The 18,283-nt window shown below is 42.0% G+C and overlaps 2 protein-coding genes across 5 annotated transcripts; both read right to left on the minus strand.

Moving 5' to 3' along the window:
• Positions 1-9: 9 nt before the first annotated feature.
• LOC124471537 (arginyl aminopeptidase (aminopeptidase B)) lies at positions 10-4,431 on the minus strand. Of its 2 annotated transcripts, none has more exons than XM_047026071.1 (11): positions 3,925-4,431; positions 3,423-3,563; positions 3,016-3,167; positions 2,589-2,705; positions 2,200-2,435; positions 1,998-2,111; positions 1,777-1,889; positions 1,526-1,634; positions 1,191-1,415; positions 484-626; positions 10-388 (listed from the first exon to the last, which is right to left on the minus strand). In XM_047026071.1, the coding sequence occupies exons 1-11, from the start codon at positions 4,306-4,308 to the stop codon at positions 242-244; spliced, it is 1,881 nt and encodes a 626-aa protein (XP_046882027.1). In that variant the 5' UTR covers positions 4,309-4,431; the 3' UTR covers positions 10-241. The 2 variants fall into 2 exon arrangements, with proteins under 2 accessions (XP_046882027.1, XP_046882028.1); XM_047026072.1 differs by lacking the exon at positions 3,423-3,563 and adding an exon at positions 3,620-3,760 and having other exon boundaries at positions 3,925-4,402.
• Positions 4,432-5,031: 600 nt separating this feature from the next.
• On the minus strand, positions 5,032-16,607 carry inavab (innate immunity activator b). 3 transcript variants are annotated; one of them, XM_047026074.1, is made up of 10 exons: positions 16,438-16,607; positions 10,533-10,640; positions 9,651-9,784; positions 8,763-8,885; positions 8,410-8,641; positions 8,257-8,310; positions 7,862-8,171; positions 7,142-7,297; positions 6,319-7,027; positions 5,032-5,460 (listed from the first exon to the last, which is right to left on the minus strand). In XM_047026074.1, the coding sequence occupies exons 2-10, from the start codon at positions 10,585-10,587 to the stop codon at positions 5,368-5,370; spliced, it is 1,866 nt and encodes a 621-aa protein (XP_046882030.1). In that variant the 5' UTR covers positions 10,588-10,640; positions 16,438-16,607; the 3' UTR covers positions 5,032-5,367. The 3 variants fall into 3 exon arrangements, with proteins under 3 accessions (XP_046882030.1, XP_046882031.1, XP_046882029.1); XM_047026075.1 differs by lacking the exon at positions 16,438-16,607 and adding an exon at positions 13,222-13,337 and having other exon boundaries at positions 7,862-8,168; XM_047026073.1 differs by lacking the exon at positions 16,438-16,607 and adding an exon at positions 13,222-13,336.
• Positions 16,608-18,283: the final 1,676 nt, after the last annotated feature.

An 18,283-nucleotide genomic window follows, 5' to 3' on the forward strand; every position in this document is an offset into this window, starting at 1 on the left:
AATACAAAATGCAAACAGATGATTTTATTAAAAATATGTGTACTCTGTATTTAAAATACAGCCTTAAAAGAAAAGAAAAACTGCATATTCAATGAGTTTTAAACATGAACACAGTTATTTCAAATGTCCCTTTATCAATTAAATCATATCTGTCTGGTTGCAGTCTAATGCCTTCTCATTAAGTTTTTCAGATTAAATCAGCTTTTGATCGTTATCAAAACACATGCTTCAAGCCTGTGCTTTAGGTGATAATCTTCTTCACATAATTGCGGACATTAACATGAAGCTGATGAGAGGTAGCACTGAATATCTCGGTAGCCAGAGATTTAGTCTCCTCTGATCCATTCCAAAGAGCACGATATACAGGAAGAGTGTACTTCTGCTTTCCCTGGAAATAGACACATTCAGACATGAGTCAGCTACATAAGTTATCCCGTGATAGAAATGCATTTTTTTTTTTACATTTTAGAAAAGTTTACAAACCTGGCTGCTGAGGAAGCTGCGTACATGTTTATATCCTGGCTGATACATATTTTTTGCAACAATCTGGGCCCAGCGCAGTCGTAGCTCAGCATTGTTTGACTTCACAATGTGAGGGTACTGCTCTTCCAAATGCTCCATATTACCTTGTTAGGGAGACAGGGAACGTCATCATTCGTACAAAGGTGTTAAACCTTGAACATTTACTATCAATGTGTGGTGCATTGCAGGTGGTAATCAATAGGCCATGTCCCAAAGACCCATAGGGTATCAAGAAAGTCAAAGAGAATCAAGGAAATCACAGATTTCCTAAGTGCTAAATCACAATCAGTACATCAGTCATTGCCTTAATGTGTTCATAATATTTTATATTATTCATTTATATTTGTGTTCCTACAGTAACTTATATTGTGTACTGATGACAGTCATGTGTCTGTGTGTAACGAACACTTGTTGGCTGTATGCTATCTTCGTTTATTCACTAGAAATCCTCTGACCTTCATGCCCCGGAGAGACTTTAATACTACATTTTGTGTGTCTGAACTGATACTTATTCTTGTCGAGTTTTATACTTAAAACCCCTGAACCTGAACTGCTAGTCACACTGTTCTAGGGGAGACCAACAACAATTTCTTCCACATACCATAGCACTTGGACTAAAGAACAAAGCATAGAGCCTTGTATGTGAAGCTCCTGATAGGTAGTCCTACCTCTTGGCAGTGGGGACTTCTCCAAGATCTTCTCTAGGAAGTAAACACTCTGGTAGGTCTTCCAGGACTGGATGTTTGTTTTGCCAATGCCAGCTAGATCCAGGACTTCAGCTCTCCACAGCTCTGCCAACTCTTCTGCAGGCTTCATCAAGCTCTGACCGGCAGACAGGTCGGGAACGTATGGGGGCCAACCGGGCACATTGAGCCAACTGTCAAACTCAAGACCTTATAGATGAGACCGCAGTGCAGATGTGCAGATTAGTTTTGTTTTCCTGGACCTTAGTCACTTCATTTTCCCAACAGAATGCAATAAGGACACAACCAATGATGTTTACCCTCAATGTTGTGGACTCCCTTCTTTTTGAGGTCAGAGAAAAACTCCAAGAAAAACTCAAGCGCATCTTCTGCCATTATACTGCGAAACTTGAACTTGTTAACATAGGCCTGTGAAATCATGATTTAGTCACATAACATATTTAGTTGAGTTATACACACAATATTGTTTAAGGTACAAGTCCTTCCTTGTATTCTGTCTGTAGGGATCAGTTTGGCACAGTAAAGACAATTGGAAAATGTCTATGCCAACCTTAAGGAATCCATCAAATAGCATCTGGTCTCCAACCAAGTAGGCCAGATAGGAGACAAAAGAGAAACCCTTTTCATAGGGTGTCTCGTTGTAAGTGTCATCAGGATCAACACCTGGAGAGAGTATGTCAGAGGACTCAACCAACACAGTTGACTAGTATACTTGAAAATAAGTGTAACTGTTCAAAGTCAATGTGTGCTTTTACATCAAATGCATCTGACCTGGTTTGATAATCACACGCAGTTTATTGAGGGGGTGATCTTCTCCAGTGTTGTCCATATGTTGCCTGAGTAAGGCTCTCCCTGTTGCTGCCTCCAGACATGTGTAGGCCTCCCCTGCAAACAATGATCAATGCATTACATGGAGACAACCATAATTGTAAAGACTGTAAAGACTTTACAACGGAGCCAGAACACATCTCACCATACAGCTCCTTGCACACTCTGCGCTGGGCATACATGGTGAAGCCCTCATTGAGCCAGAAGTCGCCCCAGTTTGCGTTGGTCACCAAGTTACCAAACCAGCTATGGCAGATCTCGTGCACAATGACATCAGCAAGTGAGCGGTCGCCTGCAAGCAGGCAGGGAGTTACGAAGGTCAAGCAGGGGTTCTCCATTCCTCCAAAAGGGAATGATGGAGGCATGAATAGGACATCATACCTAAGACAGAGACAAAAATCCAACAAACATGTAACATTTGCTTCCTATTACAGACAGTGTAACTCCACATTTTTCAACAGATGTAAAAGTGCAGAACTATAGTGTATAATCAACGAAGTGGATTGTTAAAGGAAATATAAGATAGACCCTCACCGCCCCCAGACATAAGGTCCAAATAGTTTTTCTCCAACTGCCAAGAACTCCTCGATTACACCATCAAACTCCTGCTTTGCTGCCTGCAGCATGCATGGTTCTGTCCATACTCTGGTCCTGCAACAGAGGAAATCTGATACAGTCACCTATGAAACTATAAATATAAAGGACAATGAAAACAAATCCCACACAATTCCTTTTGTTTAATCTCCTTATGCATGTAATCTATGGAACTGGGTATGATCAACATTCTTTCTGAAATGTACCTTACAGGTTCAAAGTTCTCAGACCTTATCTAGGTAAAATGTAAATGAACTGCCCTTTGATTCACACAAGACTATTGAAGACTGCAAAGATAAAGATTCATCTTTAACCCAAGGAAAGACCCATTGAATCTGTATGAAGAGATATTGCACAATCCACCAACCTTGGTCCAACCTCAGCAGACACCAGGTCACCCACAGCGAGAGCCACCAGATAGGAGGGGATAGGCTGCTCCATAGTGAACAGAAAGGTGTTGTCTGCCTTCCTGTGCTCCCATTTGCTTGCACTCATCACTGCAGTGAAGCCATTGGGGACCTGAGAAAGAAAGAGTATAACTTGAATATTCACAAGAACCCAAGTAACTTTAAAAGAAGCCATGACTGATAATTATAAATCTATAAAAGTTGGAAACAAGCCCCTATGAGAAGTGCACTTCCCAGCATATCACACAAGAGACAAGGACAAAAGAAAGAGAGGGGGAAAGAACAGGTTAAAGAATAACAAAAATATATAGTGCAATGTCCCTCTCTTTGGTCTTCCTCCTCTGGTTCAGGAAGCCCAAGGGCTCACCTGTACTGATGCAGAGTAGGTGCTCTTGACCGCTGGGGTGTCAAAGCAGGGAAAGAAGGAGCGATTGAGTACTGCTTGGCCTTGGGTGAACACATAAGGCTTGGTCTTCCCTGCTGTCTGCTCTGGAACCAGCCAGCAAACCTAGTAAGTGAAGGGACAGAAACACCAGGGCTTGAATTCAGATAGGCAAGTATTACCTTTACAGCAGCTGAATAGGGGCTTTTAGTCATGGGTGTGTGGAAGCCAGGGAAGAAACTCCTGTTCAACACAGGAAAACCAGAGGTGTACAGGAAAGGTCCTTTCTTCTCACCAGTCTGTGCAGGGTCCAGCCATGACATCTACAGATATGTTGCTCTAATGTGAGAAGTGCAGTGGTGCTTTGGCAACCATTAACACTTGTGGTGTGTAGCCTATGAAATGTATGAACTCATGCCTCTAACTTCATATATATATATATATATTGCAGTTCATTGTATTCACAATATTGATTTCCAATCCTTACCCCAGGTCCATCAGTTGCCATGTACTTGATCACAAGTCGAAATTCATCTTCGTTTTTAAAAGGTGTGGGGAACTTTACGACAAGCGTAGTGCCATAAGTAGTAAAGCCTTGCGTGAAAAATTCAGCTTTATCTAAATCTGACTCGTCTTTGCTCAGCCCGTAAGACACCTCTTGCAGAGACAGTGATGGGTGGATGTCCAGTAGCAGTTCAGTCTGGGAACCTTTCAAGCATTTTAGATTCAAGGTTTCGGTACCTCTCAGAGTTTTCCTCTCGAAATCGACATTCAGATCTAAGTGAAAGTGTTGGATTTTGAACTGACGAAAGCTCGAGGACGTAGCCACATCCTCAGCCAAATCAGAGTGCAGCTTGAGAGAAGAATCCATATTTAAGTTCAAATGAGAATCAGTGAATGGGACTGTATTTCTACTCGACCACCATCGACACTAGGTACGTTCGACTTCATGCAGCGCCGGCGTCGCCTGCAGCCCGGCTGACTTGAAGCAGCCAATGGCATTCTCAGCTTCAAGGCAGGCGGGTGCAGCCGGCCATCGGCGGCGCCGGCGCTGCATGAAGTCGATCTCATCTACTGACTTCCTGTTTAATGACGTCCAAGCATGTGACTGATTTACGAAAATGGCTTATTCGCCACGTCTACGCTAGAGGGCATCAGTATGCCAATGATAGAACATGGGTGCGTTCCAATCAGGTTCCGATGGTTTCCAATCGGTTGGCGCGGAAAAAGAACAAATGAACTAGTGAACAGAGCAAAGGGAATTTCTTTTACGTGCACTTGGGGATCCTGGAAACCCAGAGAGAAACTATTTAAAATGCATAAATATATAATTATCCTTTACGTACGATTAAAAACATTCGACCAGTTGTATTATGTCTACTTGACCTAGCCCATCAATTGAGCCTACACGACCTTGAGTAGCCAATTAAATGTATGTCTGACTACTACATGTATATAAACTATGAATACAAAATAAGACTATAAACAGTCTTCCACAAAGTAAGGCCTATTCCTATTGAATGTTGTTCATAGCTCACAAAGCCACTTGTGATGAGACGGACCAGTTCACAATTAATTTCACAGGGAGTTAATCAATGGATAATCACATTACACCCTTTATTTGTTCTCTACAGAGAAACATTTTCATATTGAAAAAAAAATACATACATTACTTCACAGATACTCAATACAATCATTTCTAAGAAAAGTTGACAAACAATGTTCAAAGATCAATGCTTTCTTTTCTCACAGTAAAAAGAGGCACAATAGGTGGCTTAATGCCTGACATTGATATGCTGAGGTATGACGCCATAAGCCAAGGTATGTCCACATAATCAGCACTGGGTCCAGTGGTGTAACAAATGAGTGAATGAATAGGGCTCTGTAAGGAAGGCCAGTGTGTTTAGAGAAAGGTGGAATAGTTCTTGCATTAGACCTGACTGACAATCTCAGAGTCGACTTCCACAAACCACTGCACTTGGGTCCCATCAGGGGCCCTCTGAAGGACCCGTCGCTGAGGCACCTGTAGAGGGACAATTCATGTATTTAGGAGGTTTAACAGGCACGACAGGCACTGTGCCTAATTAGCCACATTATCTGTACAGTTTATCCACAATGAGCCATACTGTGAGTCAGGATGACATGGCGTGATTCAGGAATGATGTTGACTCTGGGAGGGTCATATGAACAGTCTCCCACATAGCAGCTGTCAGAATATCTCACAAATCTCCGCTTCTGGACCTCCCCTCAAATGAGTACACAAACGATTAGACACCAAAACTTCCCCTACAGCTGTCCATCTCATCTCACCCCATGGACATGTAAATCATTTCTTAAGGCAGTAAAACGATACAGGAATGTGGCATTTGCCTCTCACACATTACAGTACCAAATGGGGAAAAAAACAGGAAGGACCAACATCTACTCACCAATGTTTCTTTTTAAGTTCGTATTCAAGTCTGTCACTGGGCATTGTGCAATTTGTCGCAATGCTATCTTAACTTTCCAGAAAAGCAAGTCATTTTTAGATAAGAGTGTATATAGATAATGGTTCTGTGGCTGTCCTGATTTGAATTTGACTAATGCTGGTCCATAAATAAAGTGAGTTGACAAATTTGCAATGTTCAAAAACTGATTGACTGGCAGCATATGACACAAATGCATTAAATGGGTTCCTGTTTCTCGCATGGTAGCAACAGGTCTAGACAAAGCCCATGCCAAATTTTAATGAATCAGAAATTCCTTTGTACAGTGCGCATGTCTATTGGGTTCTTGACTTTCATTCGGTTCCATCTTTGCATTGTATCAATATACGTTAACTTCACGGTAGGTGAACATCCCCATAACTGTCATGACAGACAGTTTGTCATCTCTTGTTTACCTGCTCCTGGAACATGTGGTGCTGGGTGAGGGGTGACTCAAGATCTGGTATGTTCTTCACTCTGATTGCTCCCTGTCTGTCCAGAGAACGGGGCCTGGGCTCTCTGAACTGGTTGCGCTGGTGCCATGACTTTAACTCATCATTCACCACTTGTCTTGGGAGGCCCCTGGAAAGATGGTGAGAATATTCTCGTAGGGAGGGGGCACGGGATAGTCTGACATGGTGGGGCAGAGGCCTGAGTGCCTGGGGGGGATATACAGGAGGCCCTTCGTACCAGTGCTCATATCTGGTGGAGGGAGATTGGGCTGGCTGGCCGTAATAGCCCCTTCCCATCACTATATCATGAGGATAGAATATCCCATCCTCGTAGTACTCTCTGTGGATGCTGGGACTGGACTGGTTCTTGGAGTTTTGGTAGAATCCAGGGTCTGAGTAGGGTACTGGTGTCTGAGTGTTGTTAGGGCTGGAGTGCAGGTGTTGATATGTAGGCTGACACGGCACCTCCTGACACAGGGAACCAGCATACGATGGAGCTGAGTGTTCAGAGCTGCTGTCCTCAGAGCCGGAGTGGTACATGGGGTTCCCATAGTTCATCCTCGGTAGAGGGGGCTCCAATGACGGCACCATATAATCCGTAAGTCGTCTCCTTGGACCCCTGGTACGATCTCGACTCCTCTCAGTGCCAAAAGAAGGTTCCGTGCTGGGAAACCTGAAAATCAAAACAAGAGCATTACGCACACACAGCTGTGTCAGAAGGTTTCATACTCCAAACTACCAGGACTTCCATGAACTGTAGGAAGGTGTTCTTTAACCAGGAAGTTACCTGAGAGAGAGCTGACGACGCAGCTGCATTTCTGGGGTGGAAGGGGCGCTGCTGGACTGGGGGTGGCATAGTCTCAGGTTAGACACCTTGACTGGCAGGCCCAAGTCTCCAAGGCATGCCTCCACTGAAGGTAATACAGGGGTCACAGCTGGACTGCTGTTGAGGAAACATGGGAGGAAAGGGAGTGTAAGTGAATCTTTTGAGACGACATGCAGGTTTTTTTACGAGTGAAACTAGTTCATCCACCAATGAAGTGAGTGCTTGTTTTACTTAACACATAAACCTGTTCTTTTGTTGCTCCATATATCTGGGAGTTCAAGTTGAAACTTGAATCAGACTGTCTTGGTTTAATATCCTCTTTCAAAATACCAAGGTATGCCTTAATGGCAGTCTGAATCAAACTACTTCAAAAGAAGCTGCAATGTTTCAGATAATTAAGTGAAGGGTTAGTTTCAAATTTAGCACTGCCGACCTATATTCTAGACCTTGTGGTTTCTCATTAAGGCAGATGCAGTGTTTAATGTTTATAGTTCAACACACTATAAATTCAGAGATTCAAGGTGAGGGTAAAAATTGAATGGAAGCTATGAGGCCATTGTGGCTTATACCACTGCCCTACAAAGCTTCAATTATGGCTATTCTTGAACTTTCATTATTTATCCTCACAATAAACTGAAGGGTGAGGCTCATATGAAATTACAGTAGCAGCTCTCTTTGTACCTGGACTTGCTGCTCCCAGAGCGTGACTTTTTAGACTTCTGGTAGGGTTGGTCCAGGCTGGACTCACTCCAGGGGGAGTGCTGAATGGGAGGGGCTTCATGATCAATGCTAAAGCTGAGCGACAGCTCCTCCAGGGATAGAAGGGAAGGCTGGTGGGGGCTTTGCAGAGGAGGCAGTGACAAGACAGAGGGGGACTGGTAGGGGGTGTGGCGAGGGGGTTGAGAAAACCCTAAAGGTTGCTGGTAACTCTCTGCTGGTCCTTGGTAGGGTGGCTCCAGGCACGGTTGGGATGACTGAATGGTAACCTCTTCTGGGAACAAAAAGATAGGGTATATATTGAGTGTTTTCAATCAGCAAAATAAATTATATACAGGTAACTGGAGAAATAATCTTACCTTCATCAAGCACCACAGAATCAGACAGAGAGCCGTTATCTGAAGTACCTTGATCTGGAGGGGAAACCAAAGCAAATAAACTGTTAATCTGGACCATTTTGACTAAAGATTATAATCTCAGGCAGTTCGATGCAGTCACAGGGTGCCTTTCACCTCTCTGTGTGTTGATACAGCCGGGGCAAGGAGATGTCCGGCCGTGCTGCAGGCGGAGCTGAAAGGCCGTCTCCTGCAGTTCCTTGACTTTCTTCTCCTCCCGCTTGCACTGCTGTACCCGGCTCCTCTTCACAGCCTTACCAAGATGCTCCTCTTGGCACAGCCTGCGAGACGCTTCATGTATCTGCAGCTGCAGGGCCAGTTCCGACTCCACAGAGTTTAGTTCTGAGTCCTACAGGGTAGGGGAAGATAGAGTGGATGAACATCCAAGATCTGTTTCTAAGATGACAGATCTTTGACTAAAGTAGGGTGTACCACAAGGGGTTGGCGTGTTGGAATTGAATGAATTGTACCCCGGCTCCCTGAGGGATGCTCTGTTTGTCTAGTTTGAAGGCTGCTCCAATACGCCTGCGGATCTGTGGAGGCTTCTCCCCGGGTAGAAAAGGGTAATCTTCTGACAACCGCCCAGTTAGCTCCTATATGCAACACACATATACTGTAAGTTATCTTGAAATCATTGATATTTTCTGGCAGACACACATGACATTTTTTGCTCAGTTTTAAGCAATCATTTTTTCTTTGAAAAACGGACAGGTTAAAAAAAAACATATCTGAAATGTATTTTTTCTCAAATCTTTCCTTGAAGACTTGTTCAGACATGGGAGTTTTCTGGGCAATTCTGTTACGCAATGCTGTTTTTCCAAGTGTCTTTTTTTCAAAACACATTCTTAGGGCCTTACCTGCCAGTGTATCCAATCTCACTGTCCTGCCCTCAAGTTCAACTACAAACCAATCGCGAGCATGAGTGTGCCATTACTCAATTTGGGAGCAGCCATAACGTGCATGTTGTCATTGTGACTCAAATCAAACAGGTTACAGATTGAGGCATCATGACTCTTGGTCATGTTCCAGTCCCTATCCTCCATGTTCCAGGGAGAGGTCACAATCATAATAGCCTCACTTCAGTGCACCGTGGCATGTCCCGACAGGAGAGCCAAGCCCATTTGTCCCATATGTCAACAGGAGAGTTGTTTCAACAGTTTGACAGAAACCCTTAAGGTACTGATATAGTTCTGTCATATCTCTCTCTTATGGTTTCACTCTTTGGGAAATTCCTAGTCACATTAGGGAGAACACTGTCTGAATCCTCCTAAGGTGAGTTTGAGTGTGTTTGTGTGAGGAGCAGAGAGAGAGAGAGGAGAAAGAGAAGGGGAGAGAAAAGAACAAGTGTGAGTACTCACAGCCTCTCGAATGCAGAGTTTCTTCAGTTCCACCAGGCACAGCTCTAGTCTGTCCTCAAGTGATTGGTGCTTCAGCTTCATAGCCCTTGTATGAGTTAACACGTCTTTCATAACCGTAGTTGGACTGTCTGGGCCTGGGACACAAAAACCAAGGTTTCAGTGATTTGCGTGATAGCTCACAATGTTACTGTGAGACCTGTCTATATACTGTAGCTGGACACTGGCATTTATATATTGCAGCCATATGTTTCGCTAACTTTCTAGGCAACAAAGTGGAACAAGGTCCAATTTTATGATGGCTATTGGCTAATAAATGTCTTAAGATAGAAATTGATCTATAATTGACACATGACCCATCCGCCTAGATAGCCATGAAAACAATTGAAAAGGCATTTGTAAATTATGTTTTTTTAAGATGAAAACTTGCATACGGATGCAATATTGTAGCTATTACTTTATGAATCTGGTAAGACTTGGATTCATGATATGAAAGCACCCTCAATGTGAAGCCAAACTGAGAAAAAAAGAGAATGTACTGGAATAGTCTCTTCATAGAGCAACTAATGCCTGTGGATTAATTCTTAAGGCTGGTGAAACATTGTCTTTCTCGTGTCTTCTCAAATTATCTGATGAGTCCCTACAAGTACAGGCAGGCGTCTGCCACCAGCGTTGTGACAGTTAAACAAAGAGGTCACAGGATGACAGCTCTGCTGAGGAAAGACTGAAGTGACAAATCCAAACTCTGTCTGGACTGATAAGCTCCCATTGTGGAAAGCAGACAGCACATGACAGGGGTAGAGGAATGTGACCATAGGTAGCTTCTGTTAGAAATCATTAGACTCAGCAATCTGATGAAGCTGAAAGCAGAGAGAGGGTGCTTACTAGAGTGAAGGATGATCCCACTGTCAGTATCACTGATCTCCTCTTTGCCCTCCATGTCAGCGGTCAGCTATCTTTCACCCCAAAGTGTATGTCCGGTCTCACGATGCCCTGTAAAAGTAACCACCTCTGTTAATGGCCTCTTCTAATAGTAGAGGCAACAAGAAGAACCATTTAAAACAGAGCTAATTGGTATAGCATGGCAAAAATAGGCTATAATTGCTATGGTCATCCATTTCGTCACTACTTTACCCTTCAACCACGGAAACAGTCTCTTGATCCCAAGTCACAGAGGTCAACCCAATTCCTCAAGATTTTAAACAATTGTACTTAGGAGAGCGGCTCCATATCCATCAAAGTCTAAGAAACTCCCTGCAGCTATGCTCTGTCAGCAGTACCTCTCCACGGTTCAGAAACAAAATGCTTTCAAACTGTGACAATCTACTCCACTCAGGGCATCTTAGGGGAATGTTTAGCCTGAAGCTAATAGGACGACCATTTGTAGAGGAAGGGTAAAAATACCTGAACACAAAGCAAAGAATGCCACCAAGTCAGAAAAAACAAGTAAATAAGAGTCATATAGATTTATTTGAGTGTAAAACTGAATGTAAGCGTGAAAATTGGGTTTTGAAGATTTAAATATTTTCTTATCTTTAGAAAATCGGGTTTTGACGGTACAAATCTTCATTCCACCCATACATACAGTTTTACACTTGCAAATATCCATGACTAATTTACCATATAAATGCATTTGAAAGACTTTGACATTTGCTTTAAGGTACATTTAAAGTACTTTGTGTTTGATGGTTTTTGACCACCAGTTAGACAACCAAATAGCAAAACCGTGTTATTCATTAAACTCCAATAAGGTATTTTCAAAGACAGTTTAGTGACTCAGATATGACAGAAGTCCATAACACCACCTGGAACAGGGAGCCCAGTAGCAGCAATGTCATGACTGCATGACACACCTGTTTCTGTACAGAGAGTCTCAAGAACTTCCTGTGAGTGAGGTAGAGATAGTGAAGCTCCCACGTCATGTGAATACTGATTGCAATCTCAGTCCAGAGGCCTGTTCCATAAAGCGAGTTTACCAAATAGCCTAAGCCAGACTAATGTCAGTTAGTTGGACTCATTTCTAGTTCATTCGGTTCCATAAAGCTAGCTCAACGTAGTTCGAACTCGGTTACTATGGCAACATAGGCTGCGAAACTAGTCGGGTCAATGTCAGACTAACTGTCGGGTTTAGCGTGACTTGGTGCTTAACCAGACGTTCCTGTAAAACTGACCCAACGGGAAAACAATGTTTTAACACGTATATTCTCATTTTCTTATTCTCATCAGTTCAATATGTTCAACATTGATAGAAATCAACTTAATTAGCCTACAACATTTAGCCTAATGCAGTGGTTCTCAAACCTGTCCTCAGGGACTACCTGTCCTGCAAGTTTTAGATGTTTCCCTGCCCCAACACACCTGATTCAAATGCATGTTCGTTACCAGGCTTCTACAGAGCGAGATAGCGACCCATTCATTTGAATCAGGTGTGTTGGAGCAGGGAAACATCTAAAACATGCAGGACAGGTGGTCCCTAAGGACAGGTTTGACAACCACTGGCCTAATGCATTAAACAATGATGAACAATGCTTTGATAGGCTACATACCATAGCCGTTAAGGTATGGATGTTAGTTTGTGATTTCAAATGTTTAGGCATCAGGCATAGGCCTATTTCTCAATCTAAATGATCCAAGTATAATTATCATAGCAATATAATTGTTAACAGCAGCCTAATATTGCAAAACGAACCTAAATCCGCCCTCCATTTCCCCGACACAAAAACCATGTTAAAAAGTTAGGCTACTGGATGTATTGATTAATAGTAGGCTTTTTATTTTAAACAATGTCAAAAATGCCAATTTAGATGAGTTTAGAGGGTGTTTATTAATTAAAGAAGTAAAGGTCTAAAAAGGTACCCGACCTACATAGCTTATCGTTTCTGTAGCCTTTCTGGAAGAAGTCACGTGGCCGTGTGCATTGCTTTTGCCGTGGTGGATTGTATGATCCATGTTTTACCTCTCGGGCTGCTTAAAAACAGGGTGCACGCGTAATTAGCTCGACTACTTAAATCTGACTTGAATTAGTGGGACTGCGTGATCTGAAATTGGCCTTTATGGAACCGCTTTAGCACCGATTGACTAATTAAACTTATTCAAGTCTGGTTTAAGACTTTAAGTCTAGCTTTTTTGAGCGGCCTTTATGGAACAGGCCCCAGGTAATAATTGACTAAGTAGAAGCAAGAGCCATTGATAGCTGGTGTAAAACCATGTGGATGACTGTGAAGCTGTTAGGTTTTCAATAACAGGAGAATCTGGTACATCCATATGAGAATCATTGATGTAAAATACTCAAGGAATATCTATAACAAACTATTGTCATAAACATCCTGTACTGAAAAGCACAACTGAACCAGAGATTGAATCACCACCAGTAAAAAAAAAAAATCTAACAACGATATTCAAAGCTGAAAACCTTCACAGAAACAAGAAGTTGTATATCCATTAAAAGGCATTTTAATGACATGCCACTAAAGCAGGAAATGCAAACAAACACAAAGTCTAACTTTAAAAAGACATTTGAAAATCAACACATTTTCAAGTAACAAACATAAATAAATGTGGTTAAAAAAACTACCTTTACATTACTGAGACAATCCTTGTTGATCACTGAAAAACTCCCAAGTAGAAACGGTCTTATGTTGTTAGTATCCCTCACTTCAAATCAATGCAAACTGAGTATCTTGGAGTGAGGCAACACAAGTGTGTTTAGGGCGCACCCACTGGAAGTGGGAGTGGCATCTGAATGTGAGCACACCTACAGTTTAAGAGACCAAGTGATTTGGCCTTGTACTCAGGTTTGCTCAAAACTGTACAGGCTAACTGATAAAAATGCTAATGAGAATTCTAACATTGATTCTATTATCATGGTCTCCTCAGAAAGCTGTGGTGTGACAAGCATGAATAGTTTTCATTTACTTGTCTCATTTCCCATTGTCGAAACCAGGCAAACAAGCCATGACAAACAAGCACACAGTTTAGAATCTTCCTTTTCCAATAGGCTCAGTCTAGTTGATGGCAGATTGGTGACAGGTAGGTAAAGCTGCCTATATATTTTTGAAAAGTTGATGTCTTTATTTCAAATGTGCAACATTAAGAATAAAATTATTATTGTATTGAAGTAATTATCTGAGTTACAAACACATACAACAATCAGGCTCCTTTTGCCATGGAGAGGGGTACACATTGTGGTGGGTGGGGTATGCACAATATGCCGAAACAGCACCTGTTCTGCCACAGCAAGGCTTACATTCATTGGGAATTCCCAAATTTACTCTGGCTCTCCAAGAATGTCAGTGCTGGAGATTTAAAACAGGCCTCCACAATCCCTAGACACTAGAGTATCACATCATATAGGACATGGCACCACCAATGCAGCACAGATTTTTTGTTAAATTCTACTTCAATACTACAAATCCTATTGTAGGCAGGAATTGAACATGGCTTTTTTCAACAGGCTTTGTACAATCCAGCCCAAAAATATTTCCATGGGATAGAGGAAAAAGGCTCATTAATCTTTCACTAAAGAAAAATCTCCATATTCTCTATGGTGAACAGTAGATTCCCATCACTGCGCTTCCTGGGTCTACAGTATGCGGGAGTTGAATGTCCACAGACAGCTCCGAGGAGTGGTTGTTGATGTTATCCCCTCACCGTCCTGCCCATTCAGATAGGGAGCTCATGTGTATGGAGGCTGGCTGTGAAGCATGGCCAGGACAAAGCTGCTAGCACTAGTCTGCTTCGCACCAGCACTCACTCAGCCATTCCACAAAAGCTTCACGGGTGACTGGGCCTCACTCTCTTCTTTCACCTTTCTCCCCCACGTCCTTTCTAAATCCCCTTTTCTGAATACTTTCTTGGAGTACTTTAAGAGAGAAACACTGCCAGTGTTAAAATGCTGAAGATGATTACAGTTTTGTTAGGTTTTTAATGCTCTAAAATAATGTATTAATAGCATTTTGAATAGCCTACTCCATATCTGTTGCCACAGTAGTCACAGTCCCACAGTCATAGTCACAGTGAATGGAGGCCTAACTCCTACTGAGTAATTCACTTTACAGGATGGATTTGGGTGATTTGTGTCAATCAGAAGTTCCTGGGAAACAGAAACTAGGCCTAGGCTATGTCTTGATGAAGGAAGTATTCAGGGAATATTTTAGAGGGAGTATGGCAGCTGCCAAAACATTCCCCATAGTGCCATTACAGGCAGTTCAAGTGTACCACTACAACCATGGTGCAATAATGCCAGTTGCTGGGTGAGTGGGAAGGAAACCAACTTAAAAGTAACACTTAGCCAATTTATTGGCTCCAGCATCAACAGAAGGTTTAGTCATTTACAATTCTGCTAACACTAATAACCATGCCGTAGTAGAGTAATTGCTGGTTGAGGGATTTTAGACCTTAAAGGAAATAAGTCTCCAAGAGCTGCCTTCATGGTTAGTGCTTGGTGATGCCAAGAGGCAACACCAGTTTAAGATAAAGAAAATGTATAGCGGAAGTGTATTTCAAAAAAGTCAAAACAAAGCCAGTGTCTCGGATACAGATTTCAATCTAAGGCCTCCACACCACCAGGAAGACCAGAGATAGCAGAGTGCTATGACCGGCTGGAAACCAACCCAGCCTGGTCTTTACCACTGTGGCTGTCATTAAAGCCATCCACACCACTTCACAGAGAGCAATGAGGAGAACTCTGTCGCCTCCTAGCCTCTACTTAACTGTTTGTGCGGCTGAAGGGTATTTGTGTAGAAGAAAAGCACTTGCCAACCAATAGGACTACTAGGAGTCTTGTGAACTCTTTTAGAAGCATTTAAATGACCACATACACATCATACCATGATGAAGTGGCTAGTCAAATGTAACTGCATATGGGTTAGCCTACACACTGAACAAATAGGCTACTTTAACAGCTCTTTACATTATGTTTCCCTAGAACTAATTTGCCAATTCTTTTATATTCCTATCCTCCTCTAGATGGCATAACCATAACAATAATCCCTCTCTGTAAATGAATGGGGGGAAATTACAATAACGCTCCAACAGCACTAAATAAGTCTCTTTCAACCAAAACAGTATCAAATGATTCCCCTCGTGTGAGGGTTACATCCTCTTCCGTCTTTCCTTGAAAATATGAGGAAGTTCATGTTTCCTCAATGGTTACCACTGTGGTTCAGCCACAGAACTAGTCTGTGTAGTGGTGACTCTAGGAGAAGACAGTCATCTGGAGTCCAAATACATATGTTGTGGGATTCACATGTCATCATTTACCCTTAAAATCAACCATCTACCTGTGAAACTGATTAAGGGACATTGCATTGAGATTAGAATGCAACTCGGGAAAACATGCCAAAGGGCAAGATGATTGAAGGTGAAAGGGTGATTCATGAATGTGTATTCTGCTGTCAAAATATGAATGATAATTGATAAATCCTCAAATACAATTATGTAGGCTACTTGTGATAACCAATCTATGCATGGGCTGCTATCCTAAAGACAGTTTCTTATTGCCCCTAGTGTAACACTGCGACTTCAAATTGACTAAGTGTACCATAAGCACTCCTAAAAGCATTAAAGAAAAATTAAGAAACACGTTCCTTTCTTGCATATTTAGAACAAAACGCTAAAGGCTGAGGTGAATAGGGAATACGTTATCATCAGTAAGGCAGATTTACAGACTTAGCATATTAGCATTCTATTAGCGTAACTTTTGTATGCTACCATTGCTGCAAACTAGAAAAACAACCTCTAGAGCTAACCTTCTTTACATAAAAAATATAAGAGGTACAACCATCCTTACGTTTCACTTATTGAGTCCAAATTTGCGGAGCGAATATAAACATGTTCACTTTCATCCACGCTCTTTAGTTTTCAAGCAGGAAAAGTTTTGCGACCGACTTGATTCGATGGTAAGTACTGGGGTACGTTTCATTCCTAAATCACTGTTCCTCCATAGAGACATGCCCTTCCCTCATCATTCTACCATCGAAACTAACCGTTCCTGGTGTAGGGGAGGAAAGTGAACATCAAAACCACATGCATGTGTGAAAAACAACCTTTGGGATTAGTAACAACAGCCTGTTGTGAGCTTTTGGCCATGTACAGTTTAACTGATTCATTTGGTAATTGCCCTAAACCTACCAAAGATCTGGTTCAGTAAATAATGGGAGCAATATATCTATTAGACCTTTATTGATTTTTAGAATATTATATATATATATATATATTAGAATATGCTTTCATCCAAAGCAACATAGAAACAGTAGGCCTACATACAGTAAGCACAGCAGACAATCAGGGATGAAAATAATACAGTTATAACAGTATTTCAGTTTAGAATTAAATCAGAGCCTGTTTAATATATTAGACATTCTCTGGTTAAATCAACTGCAGTCGAGAAGCCATCAGTAGTTGAGCTAGTGTACCACTAGAGGTCAGTAATGGATTGCATAGTGGGCCATCAAAGTATTTTCACAAATAAATAAGTAGGCTACCTTCGTGATTTTAACCGTAGTTTTAAATAATGACAATTCATTTATTGGGCTTTTGACAAGGTCTATCTCTAAAACCACTTTTTTTTTCTAATATGGACGTCACGGGACCACAATAATTCTATCTGGACTGGAGATTTCATCCCAGATGCACGAACAAGGTTTATTCCAGCCCACCAAGCTCTTTTACACCTGCTTCAGCACTTTAATGTCATACGTCAAAAAACACCTTATTTGTCCAAGGCCCTTGCACACTGAGTGCGAAATTTTCGTATGCGTTTTTTTTTTATTGTCAAAAAACTCTCAAAATGCTGGCTATGGATGAGAAAAATGGATCAGAAAATCGAACCCGATCCGAACTTTTTTTTTGACGGACGAAAGTTCCGGAGGCAGTGTGGAAGCACGATATTTTTATCGTGCGAACATTTCTGACTCGAATTTCGGACTCAGTGTGCAAAGACCTGATTAAATTGACCTGATTAAATTGACCTGATTAAATTTAGCTGCTGTTGCTGCAGCAGCTAAAACTATTGTGGGTAGGCCTACTGTAGTAAATAAGATCATGCTTCATCTAACCAGCGGATCATTTCTTGCGTGTGTGTAAAAGTGGTATTTGTAGGCTACAGACTGTCTTCTGTTTTACATTTACATTACATTTAGTCATTTAGCAGACGCTCTTATCCAGAGCGACTTACAGTAAGTACAGGGACATTCCCCCGAGGCAAGCAGGGTGAAGTGCCTTGCCCAAGGACACAATGTCATTTGGCACGACGGGGAATCGATCCGGCGACTTTCTGATTACTAGCCCGACTCCTTCACCGCTCAGCCATCTGACTCCCAGCCCTAATTATAGTACGAACATGTTACGTGGTGGAACCGTCTAAATCGTCTAAATAAAATATTTGCGGAACTTGTTTCGTCGAAATAAAATATTTTGAGACATGAAACTTAGGCTACGAGTTACCCTTTCCACTTCCAGCATGTTGCTGCGACTGCTGGCACCTTCAGCACGTGACCTGCTAGTGTAGCAGCTTCATTCCGAATGCTTAGACCGTAGGTGTCCTCACGGACGAATTACTTGAATAAAATAAAGAAATGTGTAATGGCTGAGCTACAGTTGGCTAGACAACAGGGCCGTAATCATAATATATATTG

Source organism: Hypomesus transpacificus, chromosome 9 (assembly GCF_021917145.1).
Source record: "Hypomesus transpacificus isolate Combined female chromosome 9, fHypTra1, whole genome shotgun sequence".
NCBI lineage: Eukaryota > Metazoa > Chordata > Actinopteri > Osmeriformes > Osmeridae > Hypomesus > Hypomesus transpacificus.

Bases quoted from the DNA above. Each gene is read 5' to 3' on its own strand.
- LOC124471537 (XM_047026071.1), bottom strand. From the start codon at position 4,308: ATGGATTCTTCTCTCAAGCTGCACTCTGATTTGGCTGAGGATGTGGCT. The intron at 3,168-3,422 runs GTGAGCCCTTGG...TTTCTTTCTCAG, and splicing joins CCTACTCTGCATCAGTACAG to GTCCCCAATGGCTTCACTGC. The intron at 1,635-1,776 runs GTTGGCATAGAC...ATGATTTCACAG, and splicing joins TATTTGATGGATTCCTTAAG to GCCTATGTTAACAAGTTCAA.
- inavab (XM_047026074.1), bottom strand. From the start codon at position 10,587: ATGGAGGGCAAAGAGGAGATCAGTGATACTGACAGTGGGATCATCCTT. The intron at 9,785-10,532 runs GTAAGCACCCTC...TTTGTGTCCCAG, and splicing joins TGGGATCATCCTTCACTCTA to GCCCAGACAGTCCAACTACG. The intron at 8,172-8,256 runs GTAAGATTATTT...TTTTGTTCCCAG, and splicing joins TTCTGTGGTGCTTGATGAAG to AAGAGGTTACCATTCAGTCA.